Here is a 26,517-nt window from a genome sequence, read left to right as displayed (position 1 = left end):
TTCGTGCAAACGACATGCAAAGTCATTTAGAACTCACTTCGCCTCAAGAAATCTTAAACATTATTAAGAAGCTCGGGAATAGAAAGGCCCCCGGGCAGGATAATGTGAACAATGTGGCGCTGAAATGGCTGCCTATTAATATGGTCAACCGTCTCACAGGTATTTTAAACGCTTGCCTGTACAATAGTTATTTTCCACGAATATGGAAGTCTGCAAACATGATTGTGCTCCCAAAGCCGGGAAAAAATCTGACGAAACCGGAAGGGTACAGGCCCATTAGCCTGCTTCCTAGTATGGGTAAGATACTTAAAAGAATTGTCCTTAGCCGTATACAGCCACATCTGGATAAATTACCACTCGAAAAGTTTGGTTTTCGGAAAGCCCTTTCTACGACAAAGCAGTTGGTACGACTGAATGAGTTCATAGGCAGTGCATTGCACGACAAAAGATACGTTGCCTTACTCATGCTGGACGTGGCGAAGGCATTCGACCGCGTCTGGCATGAGGGGCTAATTTACAAGTTAATCAACTTAAAATTCAGCAGTGAGTTGATAAAAATACTCTGTCCAAAGGGACATTCTATATTCAAATTGGTGAAAGCACTTCAAATAAGAAGCAAGTGAAGGCCGGGGTCCCGCAGGGATCTATTTTAGGGCCTGTGCTCTACTTATTCTACGTGGCAGACCTACCTGCAGAACATCTGGATCAAAATTTCTTCATGGGTTGCTATGCAGACGACACAGCTTGTGCTGTCAAGTCAGGGTCGCCAAATTTTGCCGTAAAGAAACTACAAAGATTTATGCCCAAGCTTGAAAAATGGTGCGCCATGTGGAAAATTGCAATTAATGCTGACAAATCCAAACTTCTGATTTTTAAGAAAAATAAAATGAACCATCCCTTGACTGTCCAGCTGGTGCTCTTTGATACTGTCGTTCCTGTTGTCAAAAGTGCTACTTATTTAGGACTAAAATATAATTCAAATTTCCTCTGGAAAGATCATATAAATTGCGTCAGAGGCAAGACTTGGGGTCATTCAAAATCTTACGCCGCTCTTGTCTGCGACCTCCAGATTAGATATAAAGAGGAAAATGCATATATACAATTCCATAATTCGTCCTATTTTTGCGTACGCATCTCCCACCTGGGCAACAGTTCAGAAAAAGAAGTTAAGCAAGCTTCAAATTATTCAAAACAAAGTTTTAAGAATGATAACCAACGCACATTATTATGTCTCCAATCAGACCCTACATCGAGACCTTAAAATGGAGTTCACTGAAATGTATCTGCATAAGGCCAATGTTAAATTCTTTGAAAAGGCTCAAGAATGTAATCATATGTCTGATCTTAATGTTTTGAACTATGTAATTCTTGAGGAAGATGCATCGTTACGACCACTCGCGGCCCACCTCACCCGGGACTTAAATTTCCCCACGTAATATATCATGATAATTATGCACAGTTCTTGTACATAGTGCATTTTAAGTTCCCAATTGTATTTGCATCAATATTTTGTATCATTTTAATTTCAGGTTATTTGTAGTATTTTGACAATATTGCACGATTATGTTTATTTTATTTATGTTATGTATTACTTCACATGTCATGATATAAATTGTCGGATTTTGTCTGTGTCTTCTTTAATGATACAACACAAACATGTCACACAGATTCCTCACGGCTCCTGTTTCGTGAATTTCTCGCTGCGCTCGCCTCTCAATGGCTTTGCGACTCATGGTCGCCCCCTGTAAACCACCTTTGACCTCTCCAAATTGTCATGAATGATCAACGTCATGCGCCCTTCGGGCCTATTTTCAAGAGCCGGATAAGTTGCGCAGTAGCGCGACATTTCGGCAATAGCCGTACAGACTAGACTAGACTAAATCGAAGTGTCTTAGTGTACTGTTTAGGAAAAATAAAATAAAATAACAAGGTATCTGCAAGCAGTGACATGATATATGCCAAATGTAAATTTCGCCGAATATTTGTCACGAATGACTTTTCTATTTATTTAACATTAATTAAAAAATAATAAAAGTCCATTGATGTATCAGAGTTAAAAGGACATTTCTGTGTCCCCCCGTGCTTTCATGTCTGTGATTTGAAACATGTGTTTAAATATACCTGATATACATTATTTATTTCCCTTATTTTCACAAATGCCAGAACATCAAATCCTTTCAATTTAAAGATTTAACATCTGCCTTTAAAAAAGGCCTTATTTATTAATATACTTCCACACATAATTTGAGATATTGACCATATAATTACAATTATTTTTATTAATTCGTTTCCAGGTTGAAAACTTAAAGTAATTCAGATTGCATAATCAACCTACAGGTAAATACAAGGTGTTGCGAGCGTAATCGGTGTGTTCATACAGGTAAAATGTTTGAAACAGGAGTTGGTGATCGCGAAAATATTTTATAAATGTTTTTTGCATTTAGTCGCCGTGTTTTCTCGCCAATCGGTTTTGGGGACATCCATTAAGACTTCTGCATTTGGTCTCTAGGCAACTGAACGCTGTTCCAAAAACGAAAAAAAAAAAAAAAAAAAGAATGGTCGACATCACCGCAAAGTTATTTTGGTACCGCACTAAGGAGTGGTACGAGAACATGGCTGACAAGCTGAATGATATTGTATATACCGATGACTCTAAAGAAACGGTTAATGTAATTAATTTGTTGTTATTAGGATGGATTTTGTTAGGATTAATTGTGTATATCATAGGAACTATTATAGCCACTCAATTAAGGAAACGAAAAACCGCTTATGAAGCAACTAAATCCGAACCAAAAGACGAAAAACCTGATACTACCGAGCATGTGTCATGTGCACCAGAAGTAAAATCTACTGTTGAAAATGAAGTTTTTTCTGAACCAGAAGTTATTCAGAAACCTTTTATTATACCATCGTGTACTGGAGAAAATCCCGAAGGAGTTGAATGGATTAATAATGTGTTTAAATGGATTTATGTCCATCGTGTTGTGTCTCCTATTATAGAATCGTGGCTGTCAGCTTTAAATGCTAGGACACGATTGGCATCTACAGAAGTAAGCTTCTTTAATATTATTACTGTTCGAAAGGTATAATAGTTTGAAAATACTTGTTCAGTTTTTAACTTTAGATTTTCGCCTTTTGTGTGTGAATCAGAAAAGACTTCTGAAGCATAAAACCTATTATCATTACTCATTTGTTTTGCAGTATACACTATCAAATTCTAAACAGAATTAAGTCAGTTATATGTATGTTTGAGATATGTTAAAAAAAGTGTGCACGTTTGATTTGTGCCCAAAACAAACATAATGAATTGATATACCACAAAGTTTTGTTATTATTAAATACATACACACACTTCATATATCTTAACTTTTTATTTACTTTTAATGTATGACTTTTATTCCTAAGAAATTTAGTAAGTTACTAAGGAGTGCAGTAAGTTTTCTTAGAATTAAGTAAATTTTATTTAAAAAATTATAATCTGATGTATAGTGTATAATCTGATGTGTGGAAATGATCAATTTTGGTCACTAAACAAGATGTATAAAAATTTAAAAACAAAATGAAAAAAGTACAGTGCTATGACATATTTTATTTTTATCACAAACATGCAAATTTTTTTTTTTTTTTTTTTTTTTTAATTAAGTTGAGTAGAAGGGTTAAAAACTGATTTTCACATCCAAATGGATTAAAGAAAAACCAGCATGAATAAAGCCATATAAAAATCTTTATTTTCCTTACAATAATATCACAAATTCAAATTCTTCCTATATTTTTGTAGCTGAATTTTTTATGGAAATAAAGTGTCACTTGATAGCTCTGCAGGATTTTTACAAAAAGATGCAACAAAAGCATTTTTCTGAGCTAATTTGGATTACAGTTTTATTATTCTTGCTAACCTTAAATGAAGGAAATGTTAATGTTCCGTTTTGCATTAAACCCTTCTTCATCTAGTTATATATAGTCTATCACTTAATAAATTGTAAACAAGTTTTATATATTAATCAGCTAGCATTTATAAATCAAGTCCGAATTAAGGGGATAAATGTAATTTTAGCTGTGAAATCATGAACATCAAAAGAAATAACTTGAGCTGCTGTTAAGGGTTTTAGTTCAGCTAGGCATTTAAAATTAACTAGCTGTTACAGCATGTATAATATATTATAATAATATGTTTAGTTAACTATTATAATATATTTTATGTGTTTCAATGTTTTTATTTTTTGCTTCATACTAAAAAAAACTTGGTACATCGAAGGGAAAAATTCCTTTATTGTCTAAACCTACAAGGTACTTGAATAGTTGATAAACACTGTTCACCAGCATATTTGATTTGTATATTATAAATGAACTGTGTAGTTTTGTGTATATTTTATGCATCACTGCACTTTATGCTCTAAAAATGTTTTGCCCCTTATAAATATTTCATTGTGTGTGCACTTGATTGATGGGTAATGAATAATTTCCGTAGCATTCTGCATTATGCCAACCAGACTAAATACCAGCATTTGTTAAAACCTGACTAAATACGAGCAGTTGTTGTATAATAATATAACTAATGAAGAAATCAAGTTTATAATGTAATGCTTGCCTTTTAACCTTTTTTGCATTAAACCTTAGCATTAAAAAGCCCATTAAAACCACCTTAACATTAAAAAGATGTCTTTTTCCTCCCAAATTAATTATATGCAAATGGACATTGGATATCGCACAGAAATTTGAAGTTTTCAAAATATCTATTTTCAGTGGTTAAAACTAATGTCGAAATGCCTACCTTAAAATATAGAGAAAGTGACCATGGATATTATATTACACTGGGGAACAATTTGTAACACAATTTCTGTTAAGTACAAAAAGATTTTAAGTTGTTTCAGAATTAAATAGGCATATTGATTCCAAAACAGTAGCTAGTTTTCATCTACCACATAGTTTTTTCTCTATACCTTATGTGAATGTGACCACTCTTAGCTAGACAGATTACTGTAGTGAAACATGTTCCTCTGATGTGTTGAAGCGCATTCCAGTGTGGAGTCTGAGTTCTTCTTTGTATACAAGGTTAGCAGTGTCAAGTTTTTATTTATATGTGAACTGAAACATTTCCTTATGTCCACCTGTGCTTGTTTATATCATTAAGTGCTTAAACACCCCCAACTCATTATATTATAATATGTGCAAATTTTACCATTCTCATTCAGCGGACAAACATCAGTACATTTGCCAGGCTAGCCTTTTTGTTTATTTTAAAGTGAAAATTCATGATTAAGATATCAGGATATAACAAGAAAAACAAATGTTAAAATAGTGTCTAATTTACCATCAGATCTACGACCAGTACCTCATTCAGCTAAACTTCCAGTGTCAGTTTTCAAAGAATTACCTTCTTTGAAAATACAGGAATATGATTCTGGTGAGTATTAAGTAGACACCAATGACAAAGATTTTGAAGTTGAAAATGATTCCGTGAAAATGATAAGGAATTTGACCAGCTTGAGTAGAATGATATGGTACGAGATTTGGGACTATCCAAAAGAGCTGTTGAGTTGTTAGCATCAAGACTGCACAAGAAAATGCACAATGAAAGAGTTGGGAATTTCAAACTATAATGCAACTCGGTGATGAATGTTCATTGATAGCTCAAAGTGGGGCTTGAAATTTGTTCTCTTCCACAATGAGAATTTATTTGGTGGAGTCCCAATAGGTCATTCAGTTTGTTTATGTGAAGATTTTGAAGATATAAAAAGAGTCATTGATTTGTTGCAATATCACCTGCACTACATCTGGTTTGGCCAGCAAAACAGATGTACCAGGTATCCCTGTTTTTGTATATGTGGAACAGCTGAGCTCATGAGAAGCATTTGGGTGCAATCGAATTGGTCGCCAGACCTGAAACCTGGTGATTCAAGCATTCTACATCAGCCACTTGTCAACAGAAAGAATTTCCGGCTCTAGTGTAGAATTGGGTGCCCCTCCGATTAGCGACAATTTTTTTTTTTTTTTTTAATTTTGGCGATGAAACCTGGTTTCTGGTTCCTTGATAGTTTTAACTGTGCTTTAGCTTCCTGATTTTATTTAAATGAAAATAGATTGATGTGTACATGAACAAATTTAAGGCAGTGTGCAATGCCTAGTTTGTGCAATTCTAGGATTTTTTGTGAGTGATCTTTGGATGAAGTGAAAACAGGGTTGATCTTTGGATTATGGTAACTTGGTGATTTTTTGGCAAAAATTTGGCGATCAACTCTGCTACAGCAACCCTCTATTTTTTTTCCCCTGCCATTTTGTCTTCACGAAGTAAAAACATGTTTCTTTTCTTTTTATTTACTGAATACTTTTTCCAACAATCTACTAGCCAAATTACACTTATGCTAGAAATTTTATGTAACAAAACTGCTTAATCATGACAAATATTAACTGCAAAATTGGGAAAAAGTGCACAATCGCAAACTCCTTGCACCTTTTTCAGAATAGCACATACACATAAACCATTTACACGTCGACTTATTTTTACTTAAAAAAAATCCCAGAATTGCACAAAAATGGCATTGCACACAGTCTTAACTTTATCCATCTACACTGCTATTTTCTCATAAATTACAAAAATTTGCACGAAAATGCAAAAAATTCTGTGAATCTTTAAACTCGGTAAAAAGCAAATATATGAAATTACCTGATCGCGAAAAAGTATATACCCTTTCCAAGGATGAACATTTCCACCTCTAAATTATCTATTACATTATAAACGTCACCAACGAATTCATACCGTAAACGTTACAAATGGTTACAAATACTTTGTGTCAAATATTTAAATTATTTCCATGCACGTTTACTTCAACTGAAACGTATACCAAATTCCTACAAGCATAAAATTCACAAAATAACTATCATTTAATTACAATATCACTAAACTATGTACACGTCGACTTATTTTTACTTAAAAAAACATCCCAGAATTGCACAAAAATGGCATTGCGCACACTGTTCACTATATCCATGTACACTGCTTTTTTCTCATAAATGAGAAAAATTTCACGAAAATGCATGAAAATTTTGTGAATCTTTAAATCTGGTAAAAAGAACATGTATGAAATTACCTGATTGCGAAAAAGTATATACCCTTTCCAAAGATGAACATTTCCACGTATAAAATAAATAAAATATCCAAAAACTTTTACCTCTAAATTATCTATTATATTATAAACGTCACCAACGAATTCATACCTCAAACATTACAAATGGTTACAAATACTTAATTAAATATTTAAAATATTTAAATTAATTCCATGCAAATATTAAAATTATTTCCATGCACGTTTACTTCCACTGAAGCGTACACTAAATTCCTACAAACATATAATTCAATTCCTACAATAATACGTAAATTTTAGAAATATATATATTCAATTATCTGGAAAAATCTCTGATCTAGAATTGGTGATGTCCTATTGCTACTACTTAAGAGAGACTGCTTATTGTATAGATCTGCAGAATTGTATTAGAAAAAGTGTACACTATTAATTTTTTTAGCGCTAAAGTATTCAATGTCAGAATTTTTTAACATTAACTTAGTTTGTGTCATCATATTTAATAGCATTTATCAATTTGTTCTATACTATTTCTAAAAACATGCAGTGATTTTTATGTTAAATTTATCCACAATTCATGTACAAGTTCTAATATACCCTTTACTATGAAAATTCAGGAGATTGATAGTTTATTCGGTTAATCTTTGGATTATGGTAACTTGACGATTTTTTGGCGAAAATTTGGCGACCAACCCTGCTACAGCAACCTGCTAGTTTTGTTTTGGACGCCATTTTGTTTTCACGAAGTAAAGGCTTTTTTTTTTTTAAACTCGACATTTTTTCCAACAATCTGCTAGCCGAATTACTCTTATATTAGAACTTTTATGGAACAAAAATAATCATGACGAAGATTATGTGCAAAATTGGGAGAAAGTGCAGAATCGCAAACTGCTGTTTTTAATACATACATGAATGATATCGTGCATGGATACATGGATGATACCATGCATGATTTAGTACATGGATGATACACGGTATCATCCATGTACACGTCGACCTATTTTCACTTAAAAAAACATCCCAGAATTGCACAAAAATGGCATTGCGCACACTCTTGACTTTATCCATGTACACTGCTAAAGTCCTAGCTAGTAACCTTTATCGCCTTACCAAAATGTCGCCAAACTATCTGTTACCATATTCCAAAGATTAGACATTTATTCATTATATTTTATAACAAAATTAATGTTATGCTATTATTCATACTACTATTTTTTTTTTTAATTTGGATTGGTAAAGTAAATGTCTGTATATGACAGTTTCATCTTTTAAATAATTATGATGCTGTTTTTAAATAAAAGGCATTTTGTTATCTATGTATCTTGAAATAAATGTTATATATTTTAATTGTTGATTACCTGTAAACCAAAAATTCATTCATCTAAAATCAAACCAGAACAAAACATTCAACGAAAAAAGCAGTAAAGTAGCATGAATATTTTCTTACATCAATGAATTCTTTTTTAATTCAGCATTTAAGTTTAAACCAGGAATTGTAGAATTTTTCAAGATGAGTAAAAATTAGTGATATTTCCTTGGTTTTTCTCTCCCTCCCTTCCTCTGTATCAGTTGCATTATTGCAACAGTTATGAAGTGTTAGTCAATTTAAAATAAATTTTTATTGTGGAAAAGTTCATTGAGCTTTTAAGTTGCGACTTTTTGATGTGAGTGGGTATAATCAGAAAGTACCTTAATAATGAATTTAATCAGAATTACTTCATTATCATGCATGAAGTACAGTATGTTATCTTTATTTTTTAGCATGGTATCTTGGTTGATTTTAAGGAAGTAAAATCCATTGATCCTCCTACTATAACTAATGTCATACAAACTGGTAGCTGTGTAGAAGATATGGTAAGAAACTTATTTATGTTTATAATTAAATTTGAGATTACTTTTAATTGATTGTATATGGTATCCATAATTTAATTACCAAATAACAAAATTATATAGGGGCATAATTTTTTTAAGTAACCGGAAATAATTTAGGTAAAAGTATATTTATGGGTACCCCTTTACGAAACTTAACAATTTTGGGCAGAACATGGATACCGAGTTTGTGAAATTCTTTGACTTATTATTTTGGCTTGTGTAGCGTCTAATTTTGCGCCAAAAATCGCCACTACACAAAGCCAAAATAAGACAAAGAATTGCACAAACTCGGTATCCATGTACACATCGACCTATTTTCACTTAAAAAAAATCAACCCAGAATTGCACAAAAATGGCATTTTGCACTCCCTTTATCCATGTACACATCGAACTATTTTCACTTAAAATATCAGAGAATTGCACAAACTATGCTTTGCACACTCCCTTGACTTTGTCCATGTACACAACGAACTATATTCACTTAAAAAGTCAAAGGAGCAGCCAACAAAAAAATATGTAATCACAATAAAAAAAATTTAAATCAAATTTTGATAATGAAATAACATAAAAAAGGAAATTCATCTTTGCACTACACAAAGGAAATATCCACTTACCTTGTTTACAAATTAACATGTCTTCAGGCTAACAAATTCCTTAACAGCATCCAAAAACATCCTAAAATTATCTGTATACTGGCGTCGCCACATAAATTCACAAAATAAGAGTCAAAAATATCCTCCATAATGACATTCAACCGTACGCATTTCCGACATTCAACCATGGGCATTTCCTTCCTACAAACAGGACACCTAATAATGGCTACTAAGTAAACCTTCGTTTACGCACCAGTCAAGTAATGCTCTCTTCTTTCCAAATCGTACAGAAACTTCAAATTAATCTTACCACATTCATCCATTTTACCGTGTAAACCACAAAACAAGCAATATACTGCCTAACCAACACACACGCACCACAAGCCCTTACGAATTTACCGCAATCATGCAATTGATTACATCATAATAGTGTTTTCGTACCATAAATGAAACAACAACTTTGCAATAATACAAGGGGGTACCTTCTGTCTACTGTAACATAATTTATATCGGCATAATCTTTAGTTCAATTAATTTCATTTGTTGTAATTTTGGGGATGGCAGTAAGGAATGGTCGGCATCATGCAGTGAATAACCAGTATGCATTCTCTGATTACAGGAAACAGTCTCTAACATGAATTTAAAATCCATTTGCTTTGCCAGCCTGCAAAGAGGAATTCCCATGTCAACTGTTCATAAAGTTGTTCATGAAGAGTTGAAACTGACTGTATATAAATTAGAGATTTGTCAACAAATCAATCACATGAATGTTTAAATGCTAATGATCAAGTCATTCATAAAGGATTTTGTGCATTTTTAACCGTCTCACTAATGATATCAGTTTCTTCAGAAAATCGTATTCAGTGAGAAACCAACATTTCAAGTTTCAGGAGAGGTTAATCAATATTGCTGCAGTATTTGTGGATCAGAAAATCCACATTGTACAAGTAAAATTGAGCAAGCTAGTTCTAAGGTTAATGTTTGATGTGCACTAACTCGTAACAATGTGTTGCTTCCTTCTTTTTCTTGGAGTTATCAATTAATTTGGATGTTTACTTTGATGCGCTCAGATTGTTTGCAATACTGCAATTAGAAAAATGCGACCTAGCTTTTTTTTTCCCAACCAGGATGGTGCCACCTGCCACTAGGATACATGTGTGCATGATTTCATTGATAACAGATCATTGATCACAGATCATTGGATTGATAGAGATGAACCAATTTTATGGCCACCCCATTCTCCCTACATCATACCACTCAACTTCTTTTTCTGGGTTCACTTGAAGAACTGAATTTATGCAGCAGAGATTCGCATCATCAAATAATTAAAAAAAATCTAGCCATCACAGAAACAGATACTGTGACTCCGCAAATGTTTAATAACATCTGTAGGGAAATGAAGATCAGACTTGATTTTCTTCGAGCAGCTAATGGTGCTCATGTTGAAGTATATTAATATAAATTTTTTTGAAATCCTAAATAAAATTCAGGCAGTCTTTTTTCCCTATTGTTATTCTGTATTATTTAAAACATATCATTTTCCAGTCAATAAATTATGAGCATCCATAGTTTTTTAGCATCCAGCATAATTTTGCTTGCACAGAATAATATTACAGTACAAAGTCTCTAATCCAGACGTCCGTTATCCAGAATGATCTATAATCCGGACCTCAAAGCCACAAACTTACGCATGCGTGTTTGATGCGTGCGTCCGCTATGCATGTGCGTAAAGCCAGTAAAGCGTTTACACATGCGTGCTTCCGATAGCTGAGAAAGTAACAGAGAAATGTTATTGAAAACGAAAATATTTCGATTGACAAGTTAGTTGGTATTCTCGACACAGCAATTACAGGACTTGAACAGTAGAACTCTGTAACTGAACAAGAAATTATGTCTGTTTATAGAATTAAAGAGAAAGTATTAGCACAAAAATCGAAGCAACTTAAACAACTTACATGGATAAAAATGTTTACTAAAATAAACAAATAAATATTAAGTTTTTTTTTTTTTTTTGGTAAATTTTGATTTTAGATCATAATTGTTCTTTATTTTATAAATTACGGTTTCATATTTTTAATTGTATAATTTCTGCATGCCATCTTACCAGATTTAAATTGATGATCTATAATCCAGAAAAACCCCTAGTCCGGAACCACCGAAGTCCCAAAGAGTCCAGATTACGGACTTTGTACTGTACTTTATACCAAAAGCAATGCAGCCCAACCTTTTTTTTAACTGTTGATGTTGATTATTTATGCTCTGTTTGTTATAGGGGGTTCTGTAGCAACAAACTAGATTATATTTTGCCAACCATTTTTTGAGTCGCTCTTTCTTTTTTTTTCCAAGCTGTACCCCCCTTTTTCGCTTACATCTGTTCAACGCTTCTCATAGATTTGTTTTGGGCATCCTGTCCTTACAACATTGATACACCAGGTATCCTATTGAATGTAATTTGTGAGCACTGACTAAATGTGCATTGAGGTTATTTTTGTATTTGTTTTGCACATTTTATTTATACACTTTATTTGTTATTTGTATCATCAAATTATTTGTTAAACCTTGGAAATAAATTAGTATCCTCGTGTTATTTGTAGTTATAACAGTGAACCTTTTTCTCATCACTGTTAGTATACTGAAGTTACAAAAACTGTATTCAATGAAAAAATAGATATCATTGTAAGGGTAGAGCGATAATATTGTTCTAAGACTTTTAGGTTGATAAGTTGCAGCAATTCAGGTATTCACATACTTGAAATAACATGTATGAAGTCTCAGCTGACAAGATTTAGTGTAACTTTCATAAAAATATGTCTGTTATATTTGTATAATCTCAGGAATGTTTAAGTGCTTGTTTAAAAAATGCTTAAGCGGGCAGAAATCTCAAATTCTTATTGCTCACTTGACCTGAGTGTCCTTATATCGCTAAGACTAGAAACAGCGCTTGAAATCTCTTCAGTATATACAGAATGGGTATTCTTGTATATAATAGGTAACTGCTATGAAGGTGGTCTTAACAATAATCACCATTACAAGCAATGCATTTGCACCATGATTGCATTCAATTCTTAAAGTCTGTTTATAAATATTCAAGTGTTCACTTGATGACCTTCTATTTTGTGGTTTGTTTCAGTCCTGATTTTTTGTTTATTAAACATAATTATTATTTGTGAATAATGCATTTTTCAAGATATTGTTTTTGTAAGCATCCTGTTGTCTTTGGGGGGTATTAGACAGTTTGCATTCTTCATTTTGCCATGAACTCGTTGATGGCATGCTTTTATACTTTCCTTGTTTTCATGTAGAATGAAGAAAATTATTATAGTATGATTTTAAAGAGGAAGAGTTACTTCAACAATATATGAAGTGAAGTTTGAATCATTTGTATAAGTTAATAAAAATTGTTAAATCAACCATTGCATTACTTTTGGTATATGGTGTCATTTTTAGTAGATTGTTTGTGTTAAAAATATTTCATGTTTAGCATATACATTGGCTGTGTATAATATATTGTTCACTCTCTTTATGTTACTTATCTTTTTATTTCCTAGACAGTATTTTGCCAAACAGATATTGAAGATGTGATTTTTGAAATCATAGTAACACAGTTTAAAGAGAAAGATAAGATTATTATTCCTTTTACATTAAATGTCAAAAGGCTTTCAGGAAAAGTAAGTTGTTTTTTCTGTATTTAGTGTATTATAAAGAACCTGTATAATAAAAAGTAAAAGTTATTTTATAAATATTTTATAAATATCTGATGAGAAAGTAAAACAGAAGATTAATTTTTAATTAATTTTGTTATGATATTTGAAAATTTTTTATTGTTAAATTTAAGAAGGAGCTATAAGTGACCAAGAGGTTCAGATAATGGCATTTTTTTAAAAGATTTGAATTCATTGATAAAGGCAAAGTGAGTTGGCTAAATAGTATTTTAATAATTTAGCTCTAATTTATGTACAAACTAATTTCATTTTATTGACATCGTTTATTGTTTTTCAATAACTAATTACCTACCTACTGGTTTACAAGGGGGGGGGAAGTAGACTGTAAAAAATTTCAGAACCTTTAACAGGATAGCATTCATTTTAGAGAAGAATATGGCAGTACAAAATAAAAAATGTCTACAAAAATAATTCAAATTTAGCCTTCTTGTTTAAGGGGCCGAAAGAAAAAATCAGTTACATACTTTGATTAAAAAAGTCATTTAAGGAGTCATTTCATTTCATGTTTTATGAAGATATATTAGTATTCTCAAATAAAAATAACCTACTTTTCAACTCTGCTGTCAATTTGAGAACTGGACTTCTCAATTCAATTTGAAAACTGAAATTGATTTATTATTTTTTAATTTAATGGCTTGTGTATATCAAAATGACATAATGTAACCTTTGACCAAATGGGCCATAAAAAATGCTAAATTTTGCTATATTTTAAATTCGGTCTGATCTTAGTGTTCATCATGAAATATTTCACTAAAGCAGTTGTTCCCAAACTATGCACTTAAGTGCCTTGTTTACTAAGGACCAGAAAACATTCCTATGTTTTTGTTAAAATATTGCAGTCCTCCATAGCATTGAAATCAGATTAGGAATATATGCTTTACTGGATCTGTAGCATCACAGAACAGAACTTGTATTGCCATATGGTAAAGTCCTGGTGCCTGTATGCTTATTCCTGTCTCTCATTATGAAATTATGTAAAACTAAGTAGTGTAATAATATATACAACTGTGAAATCCAGACATCCAAAATCTGGAATGATCTGATATGCAAACCTGCCGATCGCTAACAGCATTTTTTTTTTTTTTTTTTTTTTTTTTTTTTAATTATAGAATTTTACTTGCGAAAAGGTTAATGCTTCACCTGTGTGCAGTAGACATTTTTGCATACTAAAGCCTGTAGAGTGTTCTGATTCTTTATTTTACATTTGGCACTAAATAAAACACCTCCAATGTAAGAAACATCTCAGCTTTGTTTACATCTAAAAAAGTAATAATATTAATGTTTATTCCTTATTTTACATGAACTTTATCATATAACCCTCATGCCAACTTAAAAATCATTTTTTAAAATTATTTGTTTTCTTTCATCACCATATGACTGTCGACTAATGGCAACCAGAGAAAAGAATCATGTAGTGATGTACAATACAAGTTTTGTTTTAAGTACAGTCAAAAGTCGTTAATCCGGACAACCATAACCCCGAATGATCTATAATCCAACCGTCAAAGCTACAACTTTCTGCGCGTGCGTCAACGCATAATGCGTTCACGCATACGCGTAATACTTTTGCGCATGTGCACATGCGCATAACACGTTTACGCATGCGCGTTTAATGTATACGGATGGTATAAGCTAAGCTAAAATTATTTAATTATCTATTTGAGTTAATGTTGCAGATTGCCTTGTTCCTTAATCTTCGAATTGGATTCGGCTTATTATTTTTTGCAGACTGTTAGAGCAATTTTATAAAAGTAAGCTTGAACTTTCGATTATGTCAAATAGAATTTCCGATGCTGGAGCTGCCAAAGGATCTAGAAAGCAAAAGTATGTTTTGATGTCCATCAAACAAAAAGTGGAATTGCTGCAAAAAATGGATAAAGGCATATCCTTTGCTTCTCTAACCATTCCAAAACCTGTTTGTTAATTTCACGCTACTCTGAGACGGGATGTCTCCGGGGACGTTGCGGCGTGCAATGAACTGGAAGTTGATTTGTCAGCACTATCCTTATCTTCAGGGCAGATGTTTTTATTTTATTCAGCTTATAATTCCTTACTAAATGTAGTATTTCATCTCGATGTATTCCGTCTTTGATATGATTTAAATCAAATTCCTCGTCATTATAAATATTACGAGTTCACATCAAATAGTTTACTGGTTGCAATTTTCTAATTTCGACTATGCGTAATGTATGCTATACGCATGCGCGCGTTGAAAGAAATGTTTAATAAAGTAAACAAATAAATATTAAGCTTTTTTTTTTGTAAATTTTGATATCCTTTAGATCATAATTGCTCTTTATTTCATAAATTATGGTTTCATATTTTTTATTTTATAATTTCTGCATGCCATCTTACCAGATTTAAACTGATGATCTATAATCTGGAATCGCCAAAGTGCCGACGAGTCTGGATTAACTGCTTCCCTTACAAATTTTTTTGAAAAAAATTGTAAAAAATCATCACATTTTTTTATTTTATTATTAAATACAACAAAACGAAACAAATCAAAATATGTAGGTTTTAAGTTGAATTTTTAATTTTTTGAAGGTGTAAAAGCATTTATTTTTAATATTAGTTTACTATCCTGAGTTATCTCAGGCAAACGAAAAAAAGTTAAATATTAATCTTTGTATGATAGTTTTTGAAACAAGGGACAACACAGAATGATACCTGACGTTCTACACTGGTATCTGGTCTCTTTTCTTACTGGCTTACAGGTGGAATCTCTTTCAGGGGAGCACAGAGTGCACTGTCTCTTTGGATTTGATTTTTTTTTTTTTTTCATTTTTTCCACGTTTCTTCATAATCACTATCTGAAAAATCATCGCTTTCGCTATCTTCCGTCATCGTCATTATTTTATTTTTTTCCAACGCATGGATCCTTCTTTATACATTACTAATCCACAAGCCAACGTATACTATACAATAGGGAAACACGCGATCAGTCCCTCCAAAAAAAACCGCACAACCAACAAAATTTGGCAAACTGCCAATCAAAGCTGAATATTTCCTTTTATTTCCTCCAGACCGAGTAAAACCGTGATAAAAGAAATTGTACTAACAAATTCTGCTTCCCCCGAGTTTTCTCGGGATAATAATTAACTGCAATATATACGAACCCGAGGTAACTCGGGATAATCAGGCAAGCGGTTAAAGACTTTTGACTGTATATGCAATTGAATGTTAAACAGCATAGTACTGGCACTGAGCTTGGCAACAATTACAGATTTCAGCAAACTTTAAGTGTTATAAATTATTTATGATTGAAAAAAAGTCCCACCGAAATGTATGGGAGGCACATAATGAAAACGTACTGCTTTAAGAACATATGGAAATTTATTTTAATAAAATTTAGATAAACCTCAATAAAAAAGTGAATGTTTTAAATTAATGGAATTTGTGGAGAAGTGAAGGTGATATAACAGAAGTATTCTGTTGTGATGACAGTGACACAATAATAGTCAATCAATGGGTGGCAAAATCTGTAGTATGGTTCCAAATTTAGAAAATATTGCTACCAATAGTGAAGAAAATGACAGTTTATTGAGAATGAAGAAATTTCAGTTGATAATTTAGTGGAAATTCTTGACATGGTAATTACAGGACTTTGTAACTCAACAAGAAATTTTGTCTGTCTATAAAATCTAAAGAAAGGGTTGTAATGTTCCCCTTCTCTAAGGAACACTTGGTCACACGCCGTAAAAGAAGGGACAGAGCCTCGGCCAAAAGAGAGAAGCGGACTTTCCCCCTGGTCGCAGGTGGGAGTAAGAAGAGATGGAGATGTGGAAGAGAAAAGAGCGGACCCAGGCTTGCACGCTCTACTGTAGTGAAAATGTATTTGAAAGTTTTTCTGAAATGTAATTTGTGCATAGTTGTATATATAAGTAAATATTTAGAACAGGCCTTGTTTATTTAACAATGTTACGACTATGGTACAACTGGTGCCAGCAGTGGTGGGATTTTAAAATGCCCACTAGTCAAATGAAGAAGTGATGTTTGAATTCGACACAGTTTAGTAGAATCATCCTGATTCTATGAGGTTTGCAGTTTTGACTGATCATCTTGATTCACTGAAGTTTTAACAGCACCCACGTGATTCTGTGCTATTTATAAATCAGCTCAAGTTGACAGAACGAAAATCATCCTGATTTTCCCATCGTGGGAATCATCCTGATTCCAGTTTCTTCATTTGATCTAAGTAATAGTTAAGAGAACTGCCACAATTCTGCACAACGAGTTTTCTTCATCAAAAATCATCCTAATTTTTACATTGTTGGAATCATGCCAATTCCAGTTTTCTTTGCAAGGTTATCATCTAAGACTTAAATGATAATCTTCAGCAACCAAATATTTACTTTAGATTTCTATAGCCCAGAGTTTCTTAATCACAGAACCAGTTAATTCATTTTTAAAGTATTTATAAAGTTGTATTTATAAAGTACATTTTCATATTCATTTTTAAAGTTCATTTAGCATAAAAGAATCAATTTGGCAGATTTTCTTATTTCTTTCAATGCATATATGTGCATAATAAGATAATTTTTATGAAAAATTGTTAGTTGCTTGCATTAGAAAAGGTTTATAAAGAAATATGTAAGTTTTAGTTCCAATTGTGTACTGTGAACTTTTCCCCTGCTACATATTTATATAGGGACCATAGGAATGTGTGAAAAGTTAGATTTTTGTATTTTATATAAAATGAATTTTTTAAATTGAAAATTACAAAAACATGAATCTTTGCATCAGTTGAAACATTTTTGTGACTGGAAGTATATGTCTGTGACCAACTGTTGCAAAAATAAAGGCCAAGTCACGGCTTTATAATATACACAGTGTATAATGTTGCTGGGTTTTGAATTTGTATAGATTAAATTTATATGTATATATGTATATTTTTATGTAATATATGAAGGAATGCATTTTCTGTGACTGTCTGAATCTTCATGGAGTATATTTTATTGTGCTATTTTATGTTTCATTAGCTGTTATCAATTCAAGAATGTATAATAATACCAGTGCTTAGTTTTTTATAGTATGTTTCTTCATTTTTAGATGAATGTTGAATGTTGTCCTGAAGATTTAACATTTATAGCCCGCTATTCTGAAGCACCTCAGGTTGAACTGTCCACTGACGCAGTTAATAACAGTATTGTATGTTTTATTCAATACTACACAATTATTTTTTAATTTTAAAAAATGTTCAGCAAAACTCTCTGCATGCATTGTTTCCTTAAATAATGATTCCTAGATGTGTATTTACCATTATAATGAGAACATTTTCACCAGTGGATTTGGAAACTTTATAAAGATAGAATATAGCTTTTTATATGGTCTCAGTAAATCAAATTCAATTTAGTGAAATGCTCTTTAAGCTTAATTAAATTGAGCACGGAATATTCTATATCAGTGGTCTCAAACTGAAATTGCATGCAGGTTGAATGCACGATCTAAAAGCAGTTAGTGGGCTGCTCTCTCCCACCCCAAATCAGAGTGAATATTCACTCTCATTTTGTTTAAAATTTAATGGTATTTAGATTTATAGCCTTGAAATTTCTACTTTGTACCCTATTTGTTGTAATTTGAGAAAGATTACTGGAAACTACCTTCATCACAGATTGTAGATCCTCATCAGTCAATCAAATTCTTTTTTCAGACTTATTCGCTTTCAACTTTAAAAAAAGAAAGAAAAACTACAATGTTCTCATAAAACTGCACTCCCAAAGTGAGTGATTGTTCATATTGAAAAAGTTTATAACAAAGGGTATTTATCTTTTGACAAGTACAAATAAAAGTTAATCAGATCTGTATTCTCAAGTTTTTGAATAGCATTTGTATCACACTGTTGAATTAATTATCTCCATTTGTAGATTTCTCGTGCATTGTTCACATTCATTTTAATGGTAATAAAGATAATGTAAAATTAGACTACAATTCGTTAAAATTATAGTATCTTTCTCTGAATTCTTGTTGTAATAATGCTATTTTTCATGCATATTTTTTAGATTTTTCATTTGAAACAGTAGGGCAGGATATAAGTTGTCAAAATTATACAAATTATTTTGATTGAAATTGTTTTTCTCATAACTTCAGTTTAACTATGAAAAGTTCAGTGCAAGCATACATGTTCATTTTGCATCATGAAAATGTTTATTTAATTTATTAAGTAAAAGGAAAAAAAACTATTTAAAAACAACTCCTTGACATAATTATGTCACCTTGTTATATTAAACAATTCCTCTATACTTGCTTTAATTTTCTTCAAGCAGTGCAACAACTCCATAATTCAGAGCTCATCTGTGAATAAAATTTACAATTTTAGGTATTGTTTCAATAACCTTATGCATCTGCAAACTTTTGACATCATATTTACAACAAATGCATAACTAAAATGTATTTGTGGGTTGCATAAAACTCTTCATGACCGTATGTGGTCCACGCTAGTTTGAGATCGCTGCTCTATATCTTGAAGCGCAAAAATTTATGAAAATATTTTAGAGTTACTATTTACATTGTGATAAGTCATATAGAACAGTTTTTTTTTTTTCCCCCCAGATTCAAAGCTGCTTGTTTTAACAGTTATCCTTTCTGTGTTGGGTAAAATAGCATTCATCTTTAACTTTGTAGCCAACAGCATGATATTATTAATTACAAATTCTACTTTGTTAAACGTGTGACTGTGACCCAAATTAATTGGTAGGCGTTAATATATTAAATCCTATGATTTAATATATTTAACGTCTACCAATTAGGTGCTTTGTTAGTAGCACTCTGGATTTAAAATCTAAAATCTGTTTACAGCCAAAGTATTTCAATTTTACAAGCCTGTTAAATTTTATATAACCCCCAGTCATTTATAAGGGGATTTTCATCTGTTAAGACATTATCTTGGATCATCAGTTGTATATAATCCCAAAAAAACAAAAGAAAATCTTAATGACTTTTCTAAAAGAGTCAGGTTAGTTTTAAAGTTTAAAAAAACTTTAAAAGGTACTAGAGGACAGTGCACTGGATAAAATAGTAGAATTAAACAGTATACTTAATAAACTGTATTAAGTCCAGTGTAATGAAGCCATGAGAAAGTTTCAATAAATATATTTTTTTCCGTTTTAAATTTTGTTCTACCTTTGGCATCATTTTTTGGGGGGAGGGGATGCAGTCTGGTCTCAGGCTATTTTGGCATATTAACATTAAAACATTTCATATTAATTTAAAAAGTGAATATTTTACTGGTAATATATTGAGAGTTAAATGTTATGTTTACATAAATCTGTACTTTTCTTGTTTAGAATTTTCGTATGAACTTCCCATCCTTATTTTCATGAAACTTTGTAATTTCAAGTGCATACCTAGGATCAGTATTTAAGGAAGTAAAACATGTAGCCACCCTTCTCTAACACTGTATATGTATTTTTCATTCTTTTAAGCAGATTTTTAAAATTTATAATTACTTTTTGTGTTACAGGCAGCTCAGGAAGATTATCAGGCATTATGTGATTTAGTTAGTGAAATAACCACTGAAGCTTTACTGTCGTCAATCATAAATTTAAGATTTACTTGTTATCCTGAGTGTCCTCGACTTTCAATAAAACCATCTGCTTCTGATAAAGTGGTAAGTTTAATTATGAAGACATACAGTATACAAAGATTAAATAATGGATAAACCACATACATAATCTATTGCTCAAATTCTATCTTATATTACTTCTTTTAAATTGCTGTAGTATACTCTCTTGCTGTATAGTACAATTTAAAATTTTTGCTGCTGTTTTAAATTATAATGTATCTGCATAATAATCCACCCACCAATCTGAAACCTCTGGTTGGAAGCATACCAGGAAAATTCAGTTCCTATTTTAGAGGCGAAAGGAATTTTTCTAAAATTTGTCCTTTCATGTAAACATTGTGTATTTTCTGATTATCCACAGTGCCCTTCTCAAAAAGTCCGTAGTCACTGCCAACAAATTTTTTGCCAAGCTAAGACACAATAGACAACAGCCATTTTCGAAAATGAAGACAGTAATATTTACACACACTATCCAATATTGAAAATGCAACATCAAGTAGGAGTGGCTGAAAAGTTAAGAAAATTTCAGGGTAGATGCATGTCAAACAAATGATGTGAAATGTGCAACTCTCCAGCTCATGTTGAAGATATAAGGGAAGGAACCAGCAGGATGTTCAATTTTGATGCCGTTATTTCTGCTTGGGAAATCGTCGTAGAAAATTTTTTCTTGTCTCAGGATGTGTGTAATAACAGAGATTGCCAGGCCATAGTCAACAGAAACACTTCTAGCAGACAAGACGATTTCATGAGGGGCATAGTCATCAGCCTAAGAAGGGCAGGTTGGTCCATATGGCAGAATCCCAGCTGATACACACCTGGATGCATCCAAAGTGCACCTGCTGTGGCGGTTCGAACAAGGAAATGTGGCAAGTTCGAGGAGTGCTGGTGCAGTCAGAGGGACGTCAGTACACGCGGATCGACGCATCCGCAGACATGCGATGGTGCACCCGCAAGTCACTTCCACCTCCATTCTGTAGCATGTTCAAAACATCCTGAATGTTTCCATATTGACAAGAACCATTTGCTGTCAACTGGTGGTTAGTGACCTGCACTCGTGGCATCCATTAAGAAAACTGCCATTGACACCCACTTCATAGACGCCAACGTCTGCAATAGTGCCATCTCGAGCGATGTGGATGACAGAATGGCATAGTGTCATGTTCTCAGATAGGTAATGCTTCCAGTCATGATGTACGAGTGTGATGTCGACATGGAAACAGGTCCAATCCGGCAGCAATTGTAGAATGCCCCACAGTGCGACAACCCGGCACCGTGGTTTAGGACGCAATTGCGTACGATTCCAAGTCACCTCTAGTTCATGTTTAGGGCATTATGATGGCCCAATGCCCTTTATCAGCAGGATAACACCCAACCACACACTGTTCTTATTAGCCAACATGCTCTGCAAGGTGTGCAGATGTCTCCCTTTCCACCATTCTCTCCTGATCTCTCACCAATCGAACACATTTGGAATGTGATTGGACGCCATTTGCAGATGTTGCCATTGCCACGTTTAAAAGATGAACTGTAGAACTGTAGTAATCCTTTACTGTGTGGCCTATGAATGTAACATGTTAATTGCAAATGTATTAATTGAATATGTGATGATTGTAAATAATTCATTAAATAAGTTTTCAACTTCTCACTCATTATTTAAAATCTTTATAAGATTTAGTTAATTTCTGTATTTGCTGAAAGTAACTTTTTTTTTTTTTTATTTTGTCAAAAAATGTTTTTTTATTATGTCAAACATTTCTTTGTTAAAATTTTTTTTTATTTTAAATTAGGGCAAACGAATTCTATTCATTTCTTTTCTATTTATTTAATGCATTATATGAAGCTCTTCAATAATTGCTTTATGTTCATTGGCAGTTTATTCTTTTTTCATGGTTATTAGTTCTTCTGTAACAGAAATTATTGATGTTGGTCATGTACAACTGCACAAAAAAAAAAAGGGAGGACAATTCTATATATCCCATTCTGCTGGGCAAGTTGACGAAATTCAACGTGCATTTTTCATGTCTCGAAAGCGCGACTTGGAATATATATTAGATTTATATATAGCATTGTTCTGATATAGGTATTTTGACACAAAAACGGACTTTTTCGGAAATGGCATGCCAATTTTTTTCCATATATCGATTCTACAACTGAAATTATGCCAAACTGTCAAGTTTTCTAAAAATCACACGAGTAGTTTTTAAAAAATTAACTCTCAAAATTTTAGCTCGTCAATGTTAATTGAATTTGGTATATGTTTATTAATCTTTCTTTTTTTATTAAACTTATTTTATTCTTCCTTTCACATTTCGAAACTGAGGTTCATACCAAATAAAATTTGACCATTTTTTCATGATTTAGTTTTTAAATTTGTATTTTAAAATAATTTTTATAAATTTCTTGAATTATAATCTATAAAAGTTTTACCAGTACCTTAAGGTAGATGTTTTTTTTAACCATACCTGCAAAAAATTAGAGTTTTTTATTCAAAATTTCCAAAGATATACGTGAAGTTATATATTGGCATGTTTCAGAATTTGGCATATTTGTTGAAAGCGATAATAACGTCAAATGCGGTTTAGGCACTTTGTTAAAATTATTTGAACGTAAGAATGCTGTGACTTTTTTTCTGCTCATGCACAATGTAAAAAAAAAAGAAAGGAAAATTTGTTGCCATGTATTAAGAATATCACCAAGTGAATTAATGATTCTTGCCGCAAATTGAAAAAATGTGCCAAGGCAAATTTTTGAATTTCTCTATAAATTCTGCATGAAATTTTTACAAAATTTAATATTTAGGCATAATTTGAGTCGTAGAATCGAAATATGGAAAAAAATTGGCATTTCATATCAGAAAAATATGATTTTGTATCAAAATACCTATATTTGAACAATATATTTAAATCTAATATATATCCGAATTCGCGCTTTCGAGGCGTGAAAAACGCAATTCAAATTTTGTCAATCAGCCCAGTAGAACAGAAAATATAGAATTGTCCTCCTTCTCCCCCCCCCCCCTTTTTTTTTTTTTTTTTTTTTTTTTTTGCAATGTACATACTCATTGGTGGGAGTGAGAGTTTTGATATCATTTTCATGTCTGAGATCTGTAGAATATTATGTTTTCTTTTTGGTAAATAATTGAAACATTATTTCAATAAGAACTATTAAAATGATTGTGAAGTTTTCAATACATGATGCCAAAATTTACTGAACTAGAGCCTCAAATTATATCTTGAATTTGAAAATTTCATAGCAATAAAATTCTAACATTATGTAGGCCATATTTTAATAATCATATCAGCTTAAGTTTCATTATTTTCTTTCCCTGTGGAGAAGTAGTATTGAATTTTTGTTTAATGATGTAGTGACCAAATGGGTTATTATTTTGCCATATATCTTATGCGTTAATTCAAAGAATTTTTCTGTTTTTGTTATTTAATGCCTTTATTTGTGGTCAACTAACTGCATAGCTACTGAAGCTAATGTTACTCTTAACTTTGTTCTTGTATTCATTAACTTATTTGAAAATTTTAGAGTAGAATTTGGACTAACTTCAATCATATCATTTCATTAAAAAAGCTAGGCTGTCTGGAACACTCGGGAATTGTCAGATACTAGATACACAAAAGTTCTGAATAGTTGAATGCATAAAAAATGCAGTCCGTTGTAGATAAGCCAAATGAGTGAAAGATATAGCCATTCAAAATTTTAAAAGCAATCATCTTGTTTATTATTAACTTGAATATAACAGCCTACATTTAGAATTTTGTGAAATTTCAGGGGAAAATGCATTTTGGACACAAAAGCCAACATATTTCATAGGCTATAAACACAAGAAAGCAAAAACATCTTTCAATGTGTGTAAATGTCACCAGATTTACACCAGTGATTCTGGCAGAAGTTTAAAGGAACAGATTGTTCCTTATTTAGATAAACAACAAGCACATCTTACAGAAATAGCATATAAAAAACTTTAATTGGCTATCATAATTTTCATGTTGCATTGCCACTGTTTATTGGTTTTCAAAATAAAGTTGGCTTTCATGCTATTCACACATTTCCAAATGCGGGAATTCCACAGTTTTGAAAATACTCCTCTGCATGCTGCTCCACAGAAAGCAGGTGCCAAATTTCAGTCATTTTTTAAATGGTTTGGTTTATTTCCATACATTTGAGGGCTTATCTGCCTAAAGGAAGAGATGCCTTCATGGAGGGCTTTCTAAGCGAAACTGGCTCATATACCCGTTACATAAATGGTTTTCTCCACGAAAATGCCCAGGCAGTCAGCCCATTCTCAGGATTCGAACCTTGCACCGAACTACCAGCGTTCAGCAATTTTACCACTCGGATGCTGGTGGGCTTTTTTTAAATGTGAAGGATAAACAGATATGCAGTAGTTAACAATATATAGATATACAATCTTTCTTACAAAACATAAAGTGGCTTATTCAAATTAATCAAGTTTATATAAAATCAAAATTAAGATCTTATAACTGTGATATCACCCTTATCTATTATAGGTGCTAAATCACACTATTTAATGAAAATGACTTATTTTGCATGCCTTGTAATGACTGTACAGTTTTTTTATTTGTTTATTTTGGGAGGGGGTAAAATTTCTAAAATGCTAAAAATTCTTGCTTCTTGAGCTTTCTGATTAGTTAAATACTATTTAGTCAGCTTTTACTGTGTATGAATTATTATCATTTCTAAATTTGCATCTAGCACTTCAAATATTCTGAAAAACTATTGACTAAATGGTCAATAGTTTTTCAATAACGATAGTTTCGAGTCGCGATAAAATTGAATGAAATATATTTTATTAAGTAAATGTAAGGGTCAGTTTTTATAAATTAAACTAATTTGAAAACTGCAGTAGTTAAGATTATGTAAAGCTTTCTTTTATTAAAAACATTATTATAAATTTTCTAATGTAATACTTTTGTAGTTGAGATGCATTTTATACTTAATAAATTATTAATTATGCATTTACAAATAGTAGTATTAATTGTTTTCAGTATGAAGCAGATGAAAATGAAAGTGGAGAACAGTTACTGGTTAAAATAATAAAAGCTGCAAATATTGGAGGTAATAAAGGTAATGATTTTAAAATGCCTTTTATAATACATTTGATTGGTTTCAGTTTTTTTTTTTTTTTTTTTTTTTTTTTTATGTTAAAAATGTATTAGGAAGCATGAAATTTCATATCAACCATTTTGACATTATATTGCTTTTCGTCTCAGTCAGTATAAAAAAATTATCCAAAATATGCTATGAACACGTATCTAAACTGTAAAACACGTATCTAATACTGTAAAGTGATGGCTAAGTTTGGCAACATCTGCATATTTCAGTTAATTTTGTCAGAGGAATGTCATTTGGTTGCAGAAGAGTATTTAATGCATAAAGTCATCTTATTATTGCATTGATTGATTACAATAAGATATGAATAGAGTATTATAATAGTGCTGAATAAAGGGTAGCAAATATTTTTGATGTGATGTATAATGTGTCTGCTTATAGTTCTCAGCTATAGTTTTATATTAGTATCACAAAGTAGTTGGTAAGGTATAAAGGTATTCAGTATGGGCATTATTTCCTACTCTAGTTATAAAATTCCTCTATTGAATATTGTAGAATTTTAAAGAATAGTTTCAGTATTGAAGGAATGTGAAGGATTTTAGAAG

At 31.9% G+C, this 26,517-nt stretch overlaps 1 protein-coding gene across 6 annotated transcripts in view; it reads left to right on the top strand.

Moving 5' to 3' along the window:
• Positions 1–2,350: 2,350 nt before the first annotated feature.
• LOC118201149 (uncharacterized) overlaps positions 2,351–26,517 on the top strand; it is a 98,129-nt gene continuing 73,962 nt past the window's right edge. For 3 of the 6 annotated variants that reach the window (XM_085823160.1, XM_085823151.1, XM_085823145.1), the window contains exons 1-6: positions 2,352–3,050; positions 8,841–8,933; positions 13,093–13,212; positions 18,319–18,417; positions 20,729–20,875; positions 25,849–25,927. In XM_085823160.1, coding sequence (XP_085679286.1) covers positions 2,556–3,050; positions 8,841–8,933; positions 13,093–13,212; positions 18,319–18,417; positions 20,729–20,875; positions 25,849–25,927 — 1,033 coding nt within the window. In that variant the 5' untranslated portion in view covers positions 2,352–2,555. Of the gene's footprint in view, positions 3,051–8,840; positions 8,934–13,092; positions 13,213–18,318; positions 18,418–20,728; positions 20,876–25,848; positions 25,928–26,517 lie in introns of all 6 variants that reach the window. The other 3 variants (XM_085823148.1, XM_085823153.1, XM_085823168.1) reach the window with 3 other exon arrangements.

The sequence above is a fragment of the Stegodyphus dumicola genome, chromosome 1, assembly GCF_044657685.1.
Source record: "Stegodyphus dumicola isolate Sdum_Otavi_A_Nest chromosome 1, ASM4465768v1".
NCBI lineage: Eukaryota > Metazoa > Arthropoda > Arachnida > Araneae > Eresidae > Stegodyphus > Stegodyphus dumicola.
Note: the sequence above shows the minus strand (reverse complement) of the source record. Positions and strands in the feature narration are given on the sequence as shown.